The sequence below is a fragment of the Rana temporaria genome, chromosome 4 (assembly GCF_905171775.1).
Source record: "Rana temporaria chromosome 4, aRanTem1.1, whole genome shotgun sequence".
In the NCBI taxonomy this organism is placed as follows: domain Eukaryota; kingdom Metazoa; phylum Chordata; class Amphibia; order Anura; family Ranidae; genus Rana; species Rana temporaria.
This window is the reverse complement of record NC_053492.1, coordinates 178,823,079-178,838,387: the sequence shown is the minus strand read 5'-3', so window position 1 is coordinate 178,838,387 and position 15,309 is coordinate 178,823,079. Positions and strand designations below refer to the sequence as shown.

General features: G+C 42.7%; 1 protein-coding gene across 2 annotated transcripts in view; it reads right to left on the bottom strand.

Annotated features, from left to right (window-relative positions):
- Positions 1 to 15,309, bottom strand: part of USP13 (ubiquitin specific peptidase 13) — a 117,949-nt gene that overhangs the window by 43,855 nt on the left and 58,785 nt on the right. For both annotated transcript variants that reach the window (XM_040349429.1, XM_040349428.1), the window contains exons 6-9: positions 13,342 to 13,526; positions 11,787 to 11,881; positions 9,104 to 9,291; positions 655 to 726 (exon numbers count right to left, since the gene is read on the bottom strand). In XM_040349429.1, the coding sequence (XP_040205363.1) occupies positions 655 to 726; positions 9,104 to 9,291; positions 11,787 to 11,881; positions 13,342 to 13,526 (540 nt within the window). The remainder of the gene's footprint in view (positions 1 to 654; positions 727 to 9,103; positions 9,292 to 11,786; positions 11,882 to 13,341; positions 13,527 to 15,309) is intronic.

Sequence of the window (15,309 nt, the reverse complement as noted above, 5' to 3'; positions counted from 1 at the left end):
CTCCGGTCTGCAGCACTTACAAAGAACGTTCCCAGGCCCAATTTGGGTCAGGGGAAAGAATGGGACTATTTGATCATTTTCAGGCAGGGTGGAATAGTCCATTATGCTGCGGTTCCGACAATTAAATTAAAGTTCTGGCCACCTCTGCTATATCAATCCGCTAGTCCGGCCAGAACCTTAATCTAATTGCAGAACAAGGATTACTCTGTCTATGCCTGAAAACTGTTGAATAGTCCTGGTGAAATAATCCCTTAAAGTTCCAGCGGATTGATATACAGGAGGTGGCCAGAACTGCGGCACAAGGATTACTCTGCCTGTGCCTGAAATAGATTAAATAGTTTCATTCCTTCCCTTGGGCCCCCTGCAATTCAGCCTCATACACAAGGGCCGGTGATACCCCCTTATCGGAGGCCCTGGGCCCCAACACATAGGTGCCCTTCATTTGATCCCACCTAAGTTTGTCCAGGGACAGGAGCCAAAGGATCAGAGGCCCTGAGCCCCAACACATAGTTGCCCTTCTTTTGATCCCACCTCAGTTTGTCCAGGGTTAGGAGCCATAGGATGATACCCAATAAACAAGGTTACAGTTTACACACATCATTGATTAAAACTGAGAGAAACAAGAACAATGAGGAGGAGCCAACAGGTACTTACATCTGAGTGTTGAAGTCTTGGGTTGGGTCCAGAGGAGCATAGTCAAATATTCGTGTTAAGCTCCCTACATAACTGGAAAAATAATACAAACATTGACATAATGAGAATTGGAAAATCACTTAATTAAATGCAAACTTTGTTCTTCCATTTACCACCTGTCACCAAGTAATCACATACCTTGAAACATCTATACAGTACAATAATAAAAAAATAGAAAATGTATATACAGTACATTGAAGGACAGCAATCAAAAAACATAAAAAGTATTTCCAATTCAACGCCACAGACATCATAGTAATGCTGTGTGTGTAATGAAGGAGAGATCATACATAACTAGTTTATATACAGTACGTAAGCAAGTCAGCTGTGAATGACCATTCTTTGGTATCACTTCTTCCCTGCTACATCATAGGAATAGTTTGGACAAAAGACCATGTTGCTCAAGGCAGAGGGAGATTTCCTTACAAGGAATCTGGAAGAATTTAACAGAGGATCAAACCATGGACTTGTTGTAAGAATTAGGTTGGAAATAATTACATATTTCTTATGTATCATCTATACACCCATTTTAGAAAAAAATATAGCAGTTGTGTGTGCATGCATGCGTGTTTAACGTGTAAACTGCAGAGTTAACTGACCATCACTCAATTCACAAGGAATTAAATTCCGAATAGGAATGTTTGATAAATTATCACATGCAATGTTCCTTTAATTCAAGCATTGTTTTCATCTTGAGTCATGGGAGCAGACTCCAGTCTAGGTTGCTCTGCACAGTATTGCAACGCTGGCGGTAGCAGGCACCCTTAACCAGTAAAACAACATGGCTGTTAAGGAGTAGGCGGGTGCTGCGTCCTCAATAACCATGACTCATATGCGGTCAGTGGGCTTACCCGCCGACAACAGAATGTAAGCAAAATAATTGCCGGCATTTAAAAATGTAAACCCACCCTCCAAAAAAAAACAAAAAAAAAACAGTGTGGGAATCCCCCCCCCCTCTCTCCTGAACCATACCAGGCCCTGGGCGGTGGTTGTGGGGGTATGCACGTGAGGGGCTTATCGGAATCTAAAAGCCTCCTTTAATAAAGGGGGCCCTCAGATCTTGTCCATCACCTATATGAATGACAAGTCCTTTCTTCAAACCCCCCCCCCCCCCCAACCAAAAAATAAATGTCCACCAAAGTAGATGTAACGTCAATCACGATGAACACTGACCTGAATGGAACAAGAAACCCTCACCCACACCAACGTCAACTAAACTAAAGAACAGGGCATCCCGATTACGTCACCGTGGTTACACCGGACCCCTTATGATGTCATTGACTGGGGCATGCTGGGGGGTGGCAGGGTTGCCCGATGACGTTATCGGGCGGCCCTTCTGCTTAGTTTATTTAGAGATGAAGCTGTCATATATATATATATATATATATATATATATATATATATATATATATATAAATATACATAAATATACACACACACACACACATACATATATATATATATATATATATATATATATATATATACACACACACAGTATATATATATATATATATATATATATATATATACATACATACATACATACATACACACACACACACACACACACACTCTCCTCTTTTAAGTAATAACAAAATTATTGCAAATAAACAGGGTTATATCAGAAATGCAAACATTTCTCTGGTTTATATGGGGTTGCACAGGTGTGTGAGAGTAGTTTAAAGAGTGTTCTATGAATGGAGGATGATTGCATGAAAGGCCTGCCTCCTTCATTTATACTGTACATCCTGTTTCATTCATAGATGCTGTAGTATGGCTTCTAAGAATGGAGGGGGTGGATAGTGGGTATAGTCGGGAACTCTTGAGGAATGCTTGTCACAGCTCCCCAAGTTCTATTAAACCCGATAAAATCTACATGCTAGAGTAAGAGTGCTGGAGCAACAAGTGTCTGTCTAGCCTTACCATATAAGATGTATTAGGCCCCGTACACACGACCGGATCTGTCCGTTGGGATTTATCCGCGGATCAGTTCCAGCAGACAAATCCGGTCGTGTGTACGGCCTAGCGGACATTTTTCAGCGGACATTTGTCCAGCCGACCGGTTTTCAAGCGGATAAAAATTTCTTAGCATGCTAAGAAATCTATCCGCTGGAAACCTGTCAGTCGGACTGATCCGGTCGTCTGTACAGACTCACCCGATAAGTCCAAGCGATCCCCATCCCTCACATGCGTCAAAGTGATTCGACGCATGCGTGGAAGTATTTACCTTCCAGGGTCACGCACGTCGCCGCGGCGACGGCGTGGTCACGTCACCGCGTATGTTTTCCGCGGGGATTTTAATCTGATGGTGTGTACAGCCCATCAGATCAAAATCTGGAGCAGAAATGTCCGCTGGAAACGGTCCGGCGGACGGTTTTCATCAGATATCCGCTCGTGTGTACAGGGCCTTACAGTTAATGCTCCACACAGCAACATGAAATTATTGCATGTCATCACAAGCAATACCTGGACAACCTACTGCTCATCACAAACACAGCTAATAATAATAATCATGTTCTGCGCACAAATTCTGCACTACTGTAACATACACACACACCTATAAAAACCTCAACAAGATACTCAGTGTCATGAAAAATCCTGAAACTCAGAAGGAAATCAAGACATCGCCATCAATCAATAGAAGATAGTTGAAGATTAATTTCCATCTAAAAGATCTGTAGCAATGGAAATATCAATGATCTGGTCTGAGATGTTCAGCATGTGGTGGTTCAAGAAGGTTTGCTGCAACTGTATACTAGATTTTATTGCCAAGCATCTTGTCATGGTAGGTCAGTCATCATAAGGTTACTCTATTTCTTTAGGTCAGTCTACAGTCATATGTTTACCAACGTCAGCTTTCAGTAGTGTGACTGTTCCTCCAGTTACATTGTGAGGAATATAAATAACATGGCAGAAACTGAGCCTAAACAGTGAAGAGTGGATGTAGCGTCCCTCCAACACCAACAAAAATCTTAATTTTCTTAATCTTGGTATATAGTGAGATGAAACTAATGCTTAGGGTAAGTCACAGGTGTTTCAGCAGTCTAAAATATTTTTAATGATGTTCAATCATTTAATTTTTTCTTAGTAAATGGGAAGATGCTATAATAATGTGCATACCCCATTCAATGGTATGGCATTGGCAACAGTAAAAAAAAGGTGAGACTTAAAGCAGAACTCCACCCAAAAGAGAAAGTTCCTATTTAAGTTCTCCCCCCTTCTCATTTGGCATGTCATTTCTTCAGGGGGGATGGGGGTACCTAGTTTTGACTGGTCCCGATTCCCACTACCGCTTGGACCAGCTAGGCGATCTGAGCAGAAGTTCTCCTCCCTCCAGTTAGTAGTCCAGAAGACTGCGGGCCATTCACAAAGTGCAGCATGGCTTGCGCATTTACAGTGGGGGCAGTAGGCTGTGAAGCCAGTGCCCCCAGTCATGATGCCGGCACCAGGGTCCCGAAGGTTAGTGAAGGACTAGCCCAGGTAAAGATGGTGCTGGATCCCTGGACAGGTAAGTGTGCTTTTATTAAAAGTAAGCAGCTACAGGATTTGTAGCTGCCGACTTAGAATCCCCCCCCCCAGGGTGAACAACCTCTTTAAGCAGCCTCTTTAAGCAGGCCATACATTATACAATTTTCTTTCCTTCAACCACAGGGTGAAGGAGATAAAATTGCATGATTCCTCCATTAACACAGTTGAGAATTCCTCCCGCTGTGTTTTCCAGCCGTCAGAATACAATCATCACTGCTGGCAGCTGTAGCCGCCAGCAGTGATCACACTGAAAAAAAACCTGAGAGGCTGGTTGTACTGATGTCGAACAAGCCGAATTTCAATCTATCGTCGGCCTTAGCAACCATGTTTGGAGTAGATAGATCTCATAGTTGCCTACAGGACCCATCCATCTACCAATGTCAGGAAAAACAGTCTAGAGGAAGAACTCACTGTTTTCATTAAAGTAGACCAAACCATATAATTAAAATTCCATGTCATTTCAAAAGTTGTTTTCACTAGTTTTAAAATTGCAGCTTTCAGTAAAAAATATTTGGTGATCCTGCTACAAAGGCCTTTGTTTAGGAAATTTTCTGATATGGTGTGACAACCGTGTCCCAAATGTCCCCCTGCGTTGTCACACCCACTTCTGGTGAAGGACTACAAGCAGCTGTGCCGACACACATTGCACAGGTATGTCACAGTCAGGAAGCTAGCCCAGAGCAATAATGTGCAGTCAACACAGAGCAAGTGTTTGTTACCTTTTATATATGTAGCTAATTGTTTGATTAAAGTAGATCTAATACCTAACTGGATGACCCTTGCTTTGCTACAGCACTCTGTATAATAAACAGTTGTTTTGTATTTTTCCATTAAAGAGCAAGTGCATGCATATAGGAAGTAACTGAAAGAGGTTGAAGATCAAACTTTGAGATGCAATAAAGGATTGCGGTTGCATTTTTTTTGCATTGGGATATAAAAAAGGTGAAAACTCTTTCATGGAAAAATACAAAACAATTGTTTATTATACAGAGTGCTTTAGCAAAGCAAGGGTCATCGAGTTAGGTATTAGATCTACTTTAATCAAACAATTACCTACATATATATAAGAGAACAAACATAGACTAGGTTACAGGTTACTGAAAATAGCCCATTACCCATTTTAAAGTAAAAATCAAAAAGTACAGAAAACCAAAAAATTTGGCTCTCGACGTTCCAACTAAAGCCAAAGCTCTCTGAACTATCAGGTCCTCTATAGCCTGGAAGGAGGTATTTACTCAACAGCTCACTTATAACTTTCTGCCATTTAACCACTTCACCCCCAGACTATTTTGTTGCTAAATGACCGGGCCACTATTTGCGATTCGGCACTGCGTCGTTTTAATTCGCACTGCGTCGATTTAACCCACATATAGAGCTTTCTTTTGGTGGTATTTGATCACCTCTGCGACAATTTTGAAAAAAGGCAAGATTTTTTATTTTTTTCTATAATAAATATCCCCAAAAAATATATATATATATATATATAAAAAAAATGTTTTCCTCAGTTTAGGTCGATACATATTCTTCTACATATTTTTGGTAAAAAAAAAAAAATCGCAATAAGCATTTATTGATCGGTTTGTGCAAAAGTTGTAGCGTCTACAAAATAGGGGATAGTTTTATGGCATTTTTATTAATTTTTTTTTTTTTTTTACTAGTAATGGCGGCGATCAGCGATTTTTATCGCGACTGCGACATTATGGCGGACACATCGGACACTTTTGACACATTTTTGGGACCATTGTCATTTTTACAGTGATCAGTGCAATAAAAATGCACTGACTCCTGTGAAAATGACACTGGCAGTGAAGGGGTTAACCACTAGGTGGCGCTGTAGGGGTTAAGTGTGCCCTAGTGAGTGATTCCTACTGTAGAGGGGGGGAAGGCTGTGTGTGACAAGACAGTGATCACCGCTTCCGATTACAGGAAGCAGTGATCACTGTCATTGTCACTAGGCAGAGCGGGGAGATGCTTGTTTACATCAGCATCTTCCTGTTCTTCCTCACCGTGAGACGATCGCAGATATCCCCGAAGCGATCGAGTCCGCGGGACCCGCAGTCGGGCTCACGGAGCTTGCGGCAGGCAGGCGCACGAATCCACAATGCCGCGATCTTAAAGGAGACGTATATATATACGTCCTTCTGCCTGTCCGTACCATGCTGTCGATGTATATAGTCGCACGCTGGTCGGCAAGCAGTTAATAGGCATACCACACCACCCCCTGAAGTGCTGATAGTATTGAATTGCTCTCGTTTCTTTTAAATTTGAGGAGTCAGAATAAAAGTTACATTTTGAATAGGAACACATTTCTAGTGAGCTGCAACAAATATTTCCTCATCCACTTAATTTGGCATAAATTCATAAATGTAATGTTCACTTCAATTATTCAGTCATGTGCATGTGAAATAAGAAAACAGGAATTTGCTTTTGACTTGATGTGATAATTGAAGTGAATCTTAACACAATTTACTGTGTGGAAATTCTCAACTTCAAAAATCAGCCTTAAAGCGGAGGTTCACCCGTACAATATACTTTTTCCCCTTAGCTTTATGCTCGTTTTGTCTAGGGGAATCGGCTAGTTGTTTTAAAATATATGAGCAGTACTTACGGTTTACGAGATGCATCTTCTCCGTCGCTTCCGGGGTATGGGTCTTCGGGAGCGGGCGTTCCTTCTTGATTCACAGTCTTCCGAGAGGCTTCCGACGTTCGCATCCATCGCGTCACGATTTTCCGAAAGAAGCCGAACGTCGGTGCGCAGGCGCAGTATAGAGCCGCACCGACATTCGGCTTCTTTCGGCTACTAGTGACGCGATGGATGCGACCGTCGGAAGCCTCTCGGAAGACTGTCAATCAAGAAGGAACGCCCGCTCCCGAAGACCCATACCTGGAAGCGACGGAGAAGATGCATCTCGAAAACGGGTAAGTACTGCTCATATTTTAAAACAACTAGCCGATTCCCCTAGACAAAACAAGCATCCATCTAAGGGGAAAAGAAAAAAAAAATGGGTGAACTCCCGCTTTAAGGTTTTGCTTTTTCACATTATTTTGTAGGCAGCCCTAATTGAAACATATATGACCAACTACAATGAAGGCCAATTCTGGCCAAACCTGAGATATGGCATTTATCATAGATGTCAAACTCCCATATTATCATCATCAGGGTTTTTTTTCCAGCGGGAACGCGGGGGAACGCATTTCCGGCACCTCCTGGACTGACTGTATGTAATGGCAAGGGGTGCTGGGGTGTGCTGCAGGGTATTGATGCTTACTGCTGGGGATCTATTTTTGCAGGGGGGATCTATTGTTGCTTAGGAGATCTATTGTTGCTGGTGGGGGACCTATTGTTGCTGGGGGTCTTATGTTGCTGGGGGGTCAGTTGTTGTTGAAAGAGATCTACTGTTGGGGAAGAGGTCTATTGTTGATGGCAACCAGAGAGACTATTATTGCTGGCTGTGCGGAGATCTGTTGATGCTGCTGGGAGTCTATTGTTGCTGGGGGGGGGGGATTTTGTTGTGGGTGGTCCATTGTTGTTAGGGGGGATCTATTTTTTCTGGCTACAGGGGATCTATTTTACTGCTTTTCTTGATATCATTACCAAATTCCATACAAATTACTTAGTACCACAAATATATACTTTGTTCTAGATTGTCTAAAAGGGGTGGTACTGGGAGGTGGGTAAAGGGTGGAGAAAAGGGGTGACCCGGAAAGGGAAGTTCCTGCACCTAATGTCTGAGAAAAAAAAACACTGATCATCAACATCACACTTTTTATTAGGGTTGTCCCGATACCGATACTAGTATCGGTATCGGGACCGATTCCGAGTATTTGCGGGAGTACTCGTACTCCCGCAAATACCCCCAATACCGAAATAGAATACTCCCCCCCCCCCCCCCGCTGCCGACGCATCCCGCCGCTACGCCGCATCCCCGGTTGGTTAATACGGGCGGGGAACATTACAGCTTTCATTTGAATAGCTGTAGCGTTTCCCGCCGCGCCGCGTATAGACACTCCCCCTTGCTCGGGTGAACTGTCCAATCCCGAGCAAGGGGGAGTGTCTATACGCAGCACGGCGCGAAAGACTACAGCTATTCAAATGAAAGCTGTAATGTTCCCCGCCCGTATTAACCAAGCGGCGGCACGGCGCGGCAGCATGTACGGTAAGGGGGACATGGCTGCATATATGGGGGGGGACATGGTTGGATATGGGGGTGACATGGCTGGATATGGGGGGGGACATGGCTGCATATGGGGGGGACATGGCTGGATATGGGGGGGGGGACATGGCTGGATAAGGGGAGGACATGGCTGCATATGGGGGGGACATGGCTGCATATGGGGGGGACATGGCTGCATATGGGGGGGACATGGCTGAATATGGGGGGGACATGGCTGAATATGGGGGGGACATGGCTGGATATGGGGGGGACATGGCTGGATATGGGGGGACATGGCTGCATATATGGGGGGGACATGACTGCATCTGTGGGGGGACATGGCTGCTTATTTGGGGGGACATGGCTGCATTTGTGGGGGGACATGGCTGCATTTGGGGACACATTTAAAAAAAAGTATCAGTATTCGGTATCAGCGAGTACTTGAAAAAAAGTATCGGTACTCGTACTCAGTCCTAAAAAAGTGGTATCGGGACAACCCTACTTTTTATGAACACATCTACTATACCAGACATTTAATATCCAACTGCTAATACACAGAACAATTATCAAAAGACTTTTTCGTTGATAAATGATTTAGCAAAGTTAGTTTGTACAGTAGAAAAATTATTCTTCTATAAATGTTCAGCTCATGAGCTTTTGGTTTATTTTTATGATGGTAACTTGATTGCACATATATCTATGGAAGAAGTAATGATGACACTTACGCCCTCTGGAATTCTGGTATGCTGAAGATAACCTGCATCACAGTGCTGAGGTAGGAGCTGTTCCCTTGGTTCTTAATACCAGTGTAGCCAGAGCCAAACATTAGCTTCAACTTCAGCCCAGTCTCCTGGATGACTTCCCACTCACTGACCCTTGGTTTAACTTCATTATCCAAAACGCCATTCTCCGTCTACGAACGACAAGGCACCATTCAGATACAATCAAAACATTTACAAGAAAGAAAATTAAAAGCATATACAGTAGTAATCTTGACTACGATGATTTGATCTTTGTACAGTTTTACACATGGAAGACCCCATTAAAAAGAAGGATTCACAGTCTTCATTAAATACCTATACTGATATATGTTTGAAGAAGAACTGAATCCCAAATTGTTTTACTGTTTACAATGGAATGGAGAAGATTTCCATCCATACAAACTTTACAGTGCTCTCAGACAACTAGCAGGTCTAAGGGCCCAGTCACAATTGTTGTTTTAGCAGATGAATTTTTCCTTGAAATCCATCAAATTGTGGCGTCATCATTTGTTTCGATCTTCATTGGTTTCATTGTGAAATGCATCTTCTAAAAAAATCCAAAAAAATCAGACAAGTGAAGTGTGACAGGGCCCCCAATAGATCATGGGACGATTTTCAGTCTCTCGCCTGCTGATTATCAACATACTATTATGTGGTATTATTCAGAGGGTGGAGAATGAAGACAATCCAAATCATCTATCTTTTAAGGGAATTTATTGAAATTTCGCCTAAAAGCAGATTTTGCCCTTCTGTAGGGAGTAGAAAATGAGCTGTTTCACGTAGGTGTTCCTCTTTAAGTTTGGCAGACATATCTGAAATAAAGTAACACCTGCTGATAGACACATGCAGCCCAAATATTACTGCATATTTATGGCACAATGTAATCCTTTAATAATACTAATACTGTACCATAAAGAGGAATTTAACTCCCATCCCCTCCTACCTTTTGGGTTTGATTCTCTTAAAAAAAACACATTCATGGGCTCAGCCAATCCAGCGTTTTCCTGCAGTAATCTGCTGCTTGAGTGGCAACCTGTCCTGCACCGCCATATTAGTCCCCCTCAGCTGGCTGCCTCTTTCAGGTTCAGGCATGCCAGCCACCAATCATGCATCTAGCCACGCTTACCAGCTACTCTGTGAATGGGCATCTGCAGTCTCATGGGAGATGTAATTGGAGTCTTGAAAGGGGTTCCGGGAAAAGGACACATTAAAAAAGCCACAATGGCAGCCACCAGGAAAAAGCCCCTAAAAAATAAACCACAATCTGAAATAGCCCCCACCCTTCCCCCGAGAAATTTAAGGAGGAGTGAAGTTCCACTTTAAGAAATCTATTGCCATCATAACTATCTGCCGTCACATTTTTGCATTCCCCAGGGAGGCTTTTTTAGCAACAGCATTTCAAATGACCCTATGGGCATCTTACAAGTGCTAAACAGGCAAAGGACGTTAAAAATCCAGCCCATGTGGTCAAAAGCATGCCCTCTAAACACACCCACCTAGGGAAGCATCATGATTGGCCCAAAACTATGATGTCTAGCCTCATTGGCCAATTTTGAGATGCAAGAGACAAGACGGAGTAGGCTTGCACACTTGACCATGGTAGCTGTTCCAAAATTGAATAAATCAAGTGCCATGGATTTTAGAACTCCTGGATTGCTTTATAGGGTATGTCAGCACAGTTTGGTGCCGGCTTTCAAGATCTCGTGCCCGTTGGTGCTTTTAAATTTACCAGAACACCTTCATGACAATGGACGCACAAATAGGGTCAGTAGTCAGCGGAGCGCACCATCTGCTGCGCCTACTACGCAGACTTATTCCATTTATCCCCAAAGAAGACGTAGCAGTCGTGGTGGGAACAATCGTGAATTCCAGACTGGACTATGCTAACGCCCTGTACCTCGGACTCCCAAAGTACCAAATCTCCCGTCTGCAAGTCGTTCAGAATACGGCCGCCAGACTGGTGACTGGGAAAAAAAAATGGGAATCAATCTCACCTTCGCTGAGAACCCTTCACTGGCTGCCAGTAAAAGACAGAATTGCATTTAAAGCACTCTGCCTGACACATAAGTGCATCCATGGGAAGGCTCCGCAATATCTTTGCGACAAGATAGAACCTCACAATTCGAATCGCGTTCTGCGATCCACCGACCAAAATCTGGTCAGGGTACCAAAAACCAAATACAAGTCCAAAGGAGAAAGAAGGTTTGCTTTTCAGGGTCCTAGACTATGGAACGCTTTACCAACCAGCATTCGGTTGGAGGAAAACCACCTGACTTTCAGAAGACAGATCAAAACTCTGCTCTTTTGATGTCATGAGACACGAACAACTAGCGCCCAGAAGCGATTCAGTTCGCATGCGCCGCGCTTTATAAGTTTTTCATTCATTCAGAACGTGTGTGAATGTTTTGAATTAAAAATAAACTTTCGATTTCATAGTGTCATCGCCACATCTTAAGAACAAAAGCTAGCCCTACCTTTTCCCTAGATAAAAAGGCACTATCGTGGTTAAAATAGACAGCAAAGATCAAAATTCATTACCAGAATGTAAAGTTCATATCATATATAAGCTGAAGTTACCCAGATGTTAGGATAGGTCAGACACACGTGACAAAAAAAAAAAAGAAAAGCCCACAGTACTGATCATTACCCCCTGCATCTGTAACATATCGATGCCGAAATGTGCAAGGTGTTTGGCGAGGTGGGGATCCATCACAGCTTCCTCTTCATCAAATGAGTACACATCTATAAGAAAGAAAAATGCATATAATTAAAATGTATCTGAGATACTGTTGATAATCTGGGATGCAAACATTTACAGTTGCAGGTAACTTGTTCTGTTATAATACCTCAGTAGTGTGCAGAATAAAGCAGAAAAAAAAAACTGCAGTCAGAGACATACTCCTTACAGCTTCAAAGTATTCCCATTATTTCTGCTGGTTAGTGAGGCAACCCATCATAGTGAGTGTCGGATCTTTGCTCACCAGGCTCGACACTACGGTGTAATGTCAGGTACCTATAGGCCTGAATTTTATACCCGACAAGAGTCCCCCCCCCACCCACTACTCATGACAGAGTTACAGCCCTGTGATTCCTCAATGATGGGTTGCGTTTTTATAATTTTTTGCAAGGGTTAAGTGAAAAAAGGAGAGTGGGAAAACGACATCACCACTGTATGATATTCATAATGACATGCAAGGCATAACACTAATACAATACTAAGAATCAGAACTGGTATGCCAGGTGCCCCTGATAATTTCCACTTTTTGCACAAAAATTCCTTTCACTTGCTCCTCCCTCATCTGTTCTCTGAACCAATACAAAAATATAATTAACTCCCACACCATCTCATTCACCTACTGTAGAGAATAAAGTCAGGAGTTTAAATCTGCAAGGTCAGTGAACCTGTACTTGGCCAACACAAGGCAAAGCAGCAGATTCACTTAAAAAATGTTCCTTTCCTTACTGCTTACGCTGCACTTGTCTAAAATTTGCTATCCCACTGGCCTTTTCACCCACCAGCAGTGAAATAACCAGTGTGATGCTGGAAGACTGCCAAGTCCATGCACTGTCACATAAGGGCCAGGATAAAGTCCTAAACTATGTGTAAGCACAGTCCAGCACTGATGTGGAGCTTACACAGAACATTTTTATTGAGCCCAAGCATGCAAATAGAGTAGAGGGGATGTGACTGCAAATTTTGAAACTGAGGGAGGGGGTAAGCAATAAGAGAACCTGTTACATGATCCTGCATAGAATACAGTTGTACACAGACCATTGCACAAGTATTTTTCAAAGCTGGCTTTACACTTCCTCAGTAAAGATCAACTTTGAGAGCCCAGATGACCACCACCAGAGAAAACTTAGTGAAGTGCTTTCTTCAAGAAAGGTGGTATGCAGCTGCAAACCCACTTTCTTCAGGAAAGGTACAGTATGCTTTGCAGGCATGTGGTCAAATATAATAGTAAATACAAGTAGCAGTCTGCATTCCTAGTCATATAAACGTGCATTACAACAAACCTGCTATGAAAGGAAAATGGAGGCTGCCATTGATGAGTTCCTCTTGTGAAAATGACGGAGAATGCTAGTTCCCTGGTTGTCATAATGACTTCTCTTGCTCCAAGTAGATGATTTCCTTAACCAATGTTGATATCACAATCTTAGGGCAAACATTCATATATTTTTTTATGACAATTGACACATACCTGCTCCATCAGGTGTAATTGATCCAAGCCTAACAGCCAATGGATATCCCATTTGCTTGTGGTGCTCTAATGCGTGACCATTCCCTCCACTGCCTGAGCAGAACCATCGTCCACACATCACCGAGCCATCTGTCAGGTTTAGCCACAGGTTCTCTCGAAGATCGCATTTCGCACACTTCCAGCCACTGCAGGAAATTTAAATATTTGTGGTCCACATTTGTTAACAAGCAGTGGGGGTCATTTACTAAAACTGAAGAGTGCAACATCTGGTGCAGCTCTACATACAAAACCAATCAGCTTCCAGGTTTTATTGCCAAAGCTTAATTGAACAAGCTGAAGTTAGAAGCTGACTGTCTACAATGCACAGCGGCACCAGATTCTGTTTAATAAATCTCCCCCGAAGTTTAAAAAATGTAACCTCAAAACACCAAAGCCACATTGAGAAGACAATGAACCTAGATGAAATTTCAGCTGTTTAATGCATAACATTCTTTTTGTAAAGAAGCATTATCCCTGAGTATGGTATAATTGTAACCATATTCAATCACTGTGATAAAGCTCAGTACAAGGCTCATGGTTTTGCACTTTTAGCACATGTACACCATATGAGACCACTGACCACATACGTTTAGGCAATTATCAGACTGCCAGATTATCAGTAAGAAATGTAGCAACTTTTGGTCTGAACAGAATCTGCCTAGTTATAAATACATCTGTAGCACATTTCTAACTCATGCTGACATGTTATTAATGGTTATAATATGGGTCATCTCAGCAACAGTGAATATCAATAGAGTACAGATGCATTGTCTGTGTACCATTAAGTTGGTAGGTTCAGACTTCTAAACAAGAGGAATGGTCCTGCAACCTAAAACATCAGCTTCTCTCATCGGCCTCTGTTATCAGTTTCAATAGAACAACCTTACAGTGAGGCAAAAAAGTATTTAGTCAGCCACCAATTGTGCAAGTTCTCCCACTTAAAAAGATGAGAGAGGCCTGTAATTGTCATCATGGGTATACCTCAACTATGAGAGACTAAATGTAGAAACAAATCCAGACAATCGCATTGTCTGATTTGGAAAAAAATTATTTGCAAATTATGGTGGAAAATAAGTATTTGGTCGCCTACAAACAAGCAAGATTTCTGGCTCTCACAGACCTGTATCTTCTTCTCTAAGGAGGCTCCTCTGTCCTCCACCCATTACCTGTATTAATGGCACCTGTTTGAACTTATCAGTATAAAAGACACCTGTCCACAACCTCAAACAGTCACACTCCAAACTCCACTATGGTGAAGACCAAAGAGCTGTCGAAGGACACCAGAAACAAAATTGTAGACCTGCACCAGGCTGGGAAGACTGAATCTGCAATAGGCAAGCAGCTTAGTGTGAAGAAATCAACTGTGGGAGCAATAATTAGAAAATGGAAGACATACAAGACCACTGATAATCTCCCTCGATACGGGGCTCAATGTAAGATCTCACCCCGTGGGGTCAAAATGATCACAAGAACGGTGAGCAAAAATCCCAGAACCATACGGGGGGACCTAGTGAATGACTAGCAGAGAGCTGGGATCAACGTAACAAAGGATACCATCAGTAACACACGACGCCACCAGGGACTCAGATCCTGCAGTGCCAGACGTGTCCCCCAACTTAAGCCAGTACATGTCTGGGCACGTCTGAGGTTTGCTAGAGAGCATTTGGATGATCCAGAAGAGGATTGGGAGAATGTCATATGGTCAAATGAAACCAAAGTATAACTGTTTGGTAGAAACATAACTCATCGTGTTTGGAGGAGAGAGAATGCTGAGTTGCAACCAAAGAACACCATACCTACTGTGAAGCATGGGGGTGCCAACATCATGCTTTGGGGCTGTTTCTCTGCAAAGGGAACAGGACGACTGATCCATGTACATGAAAGAGTGAATGGGGCCATGTATCATGAGATTTTGATTGCAAACCTCCT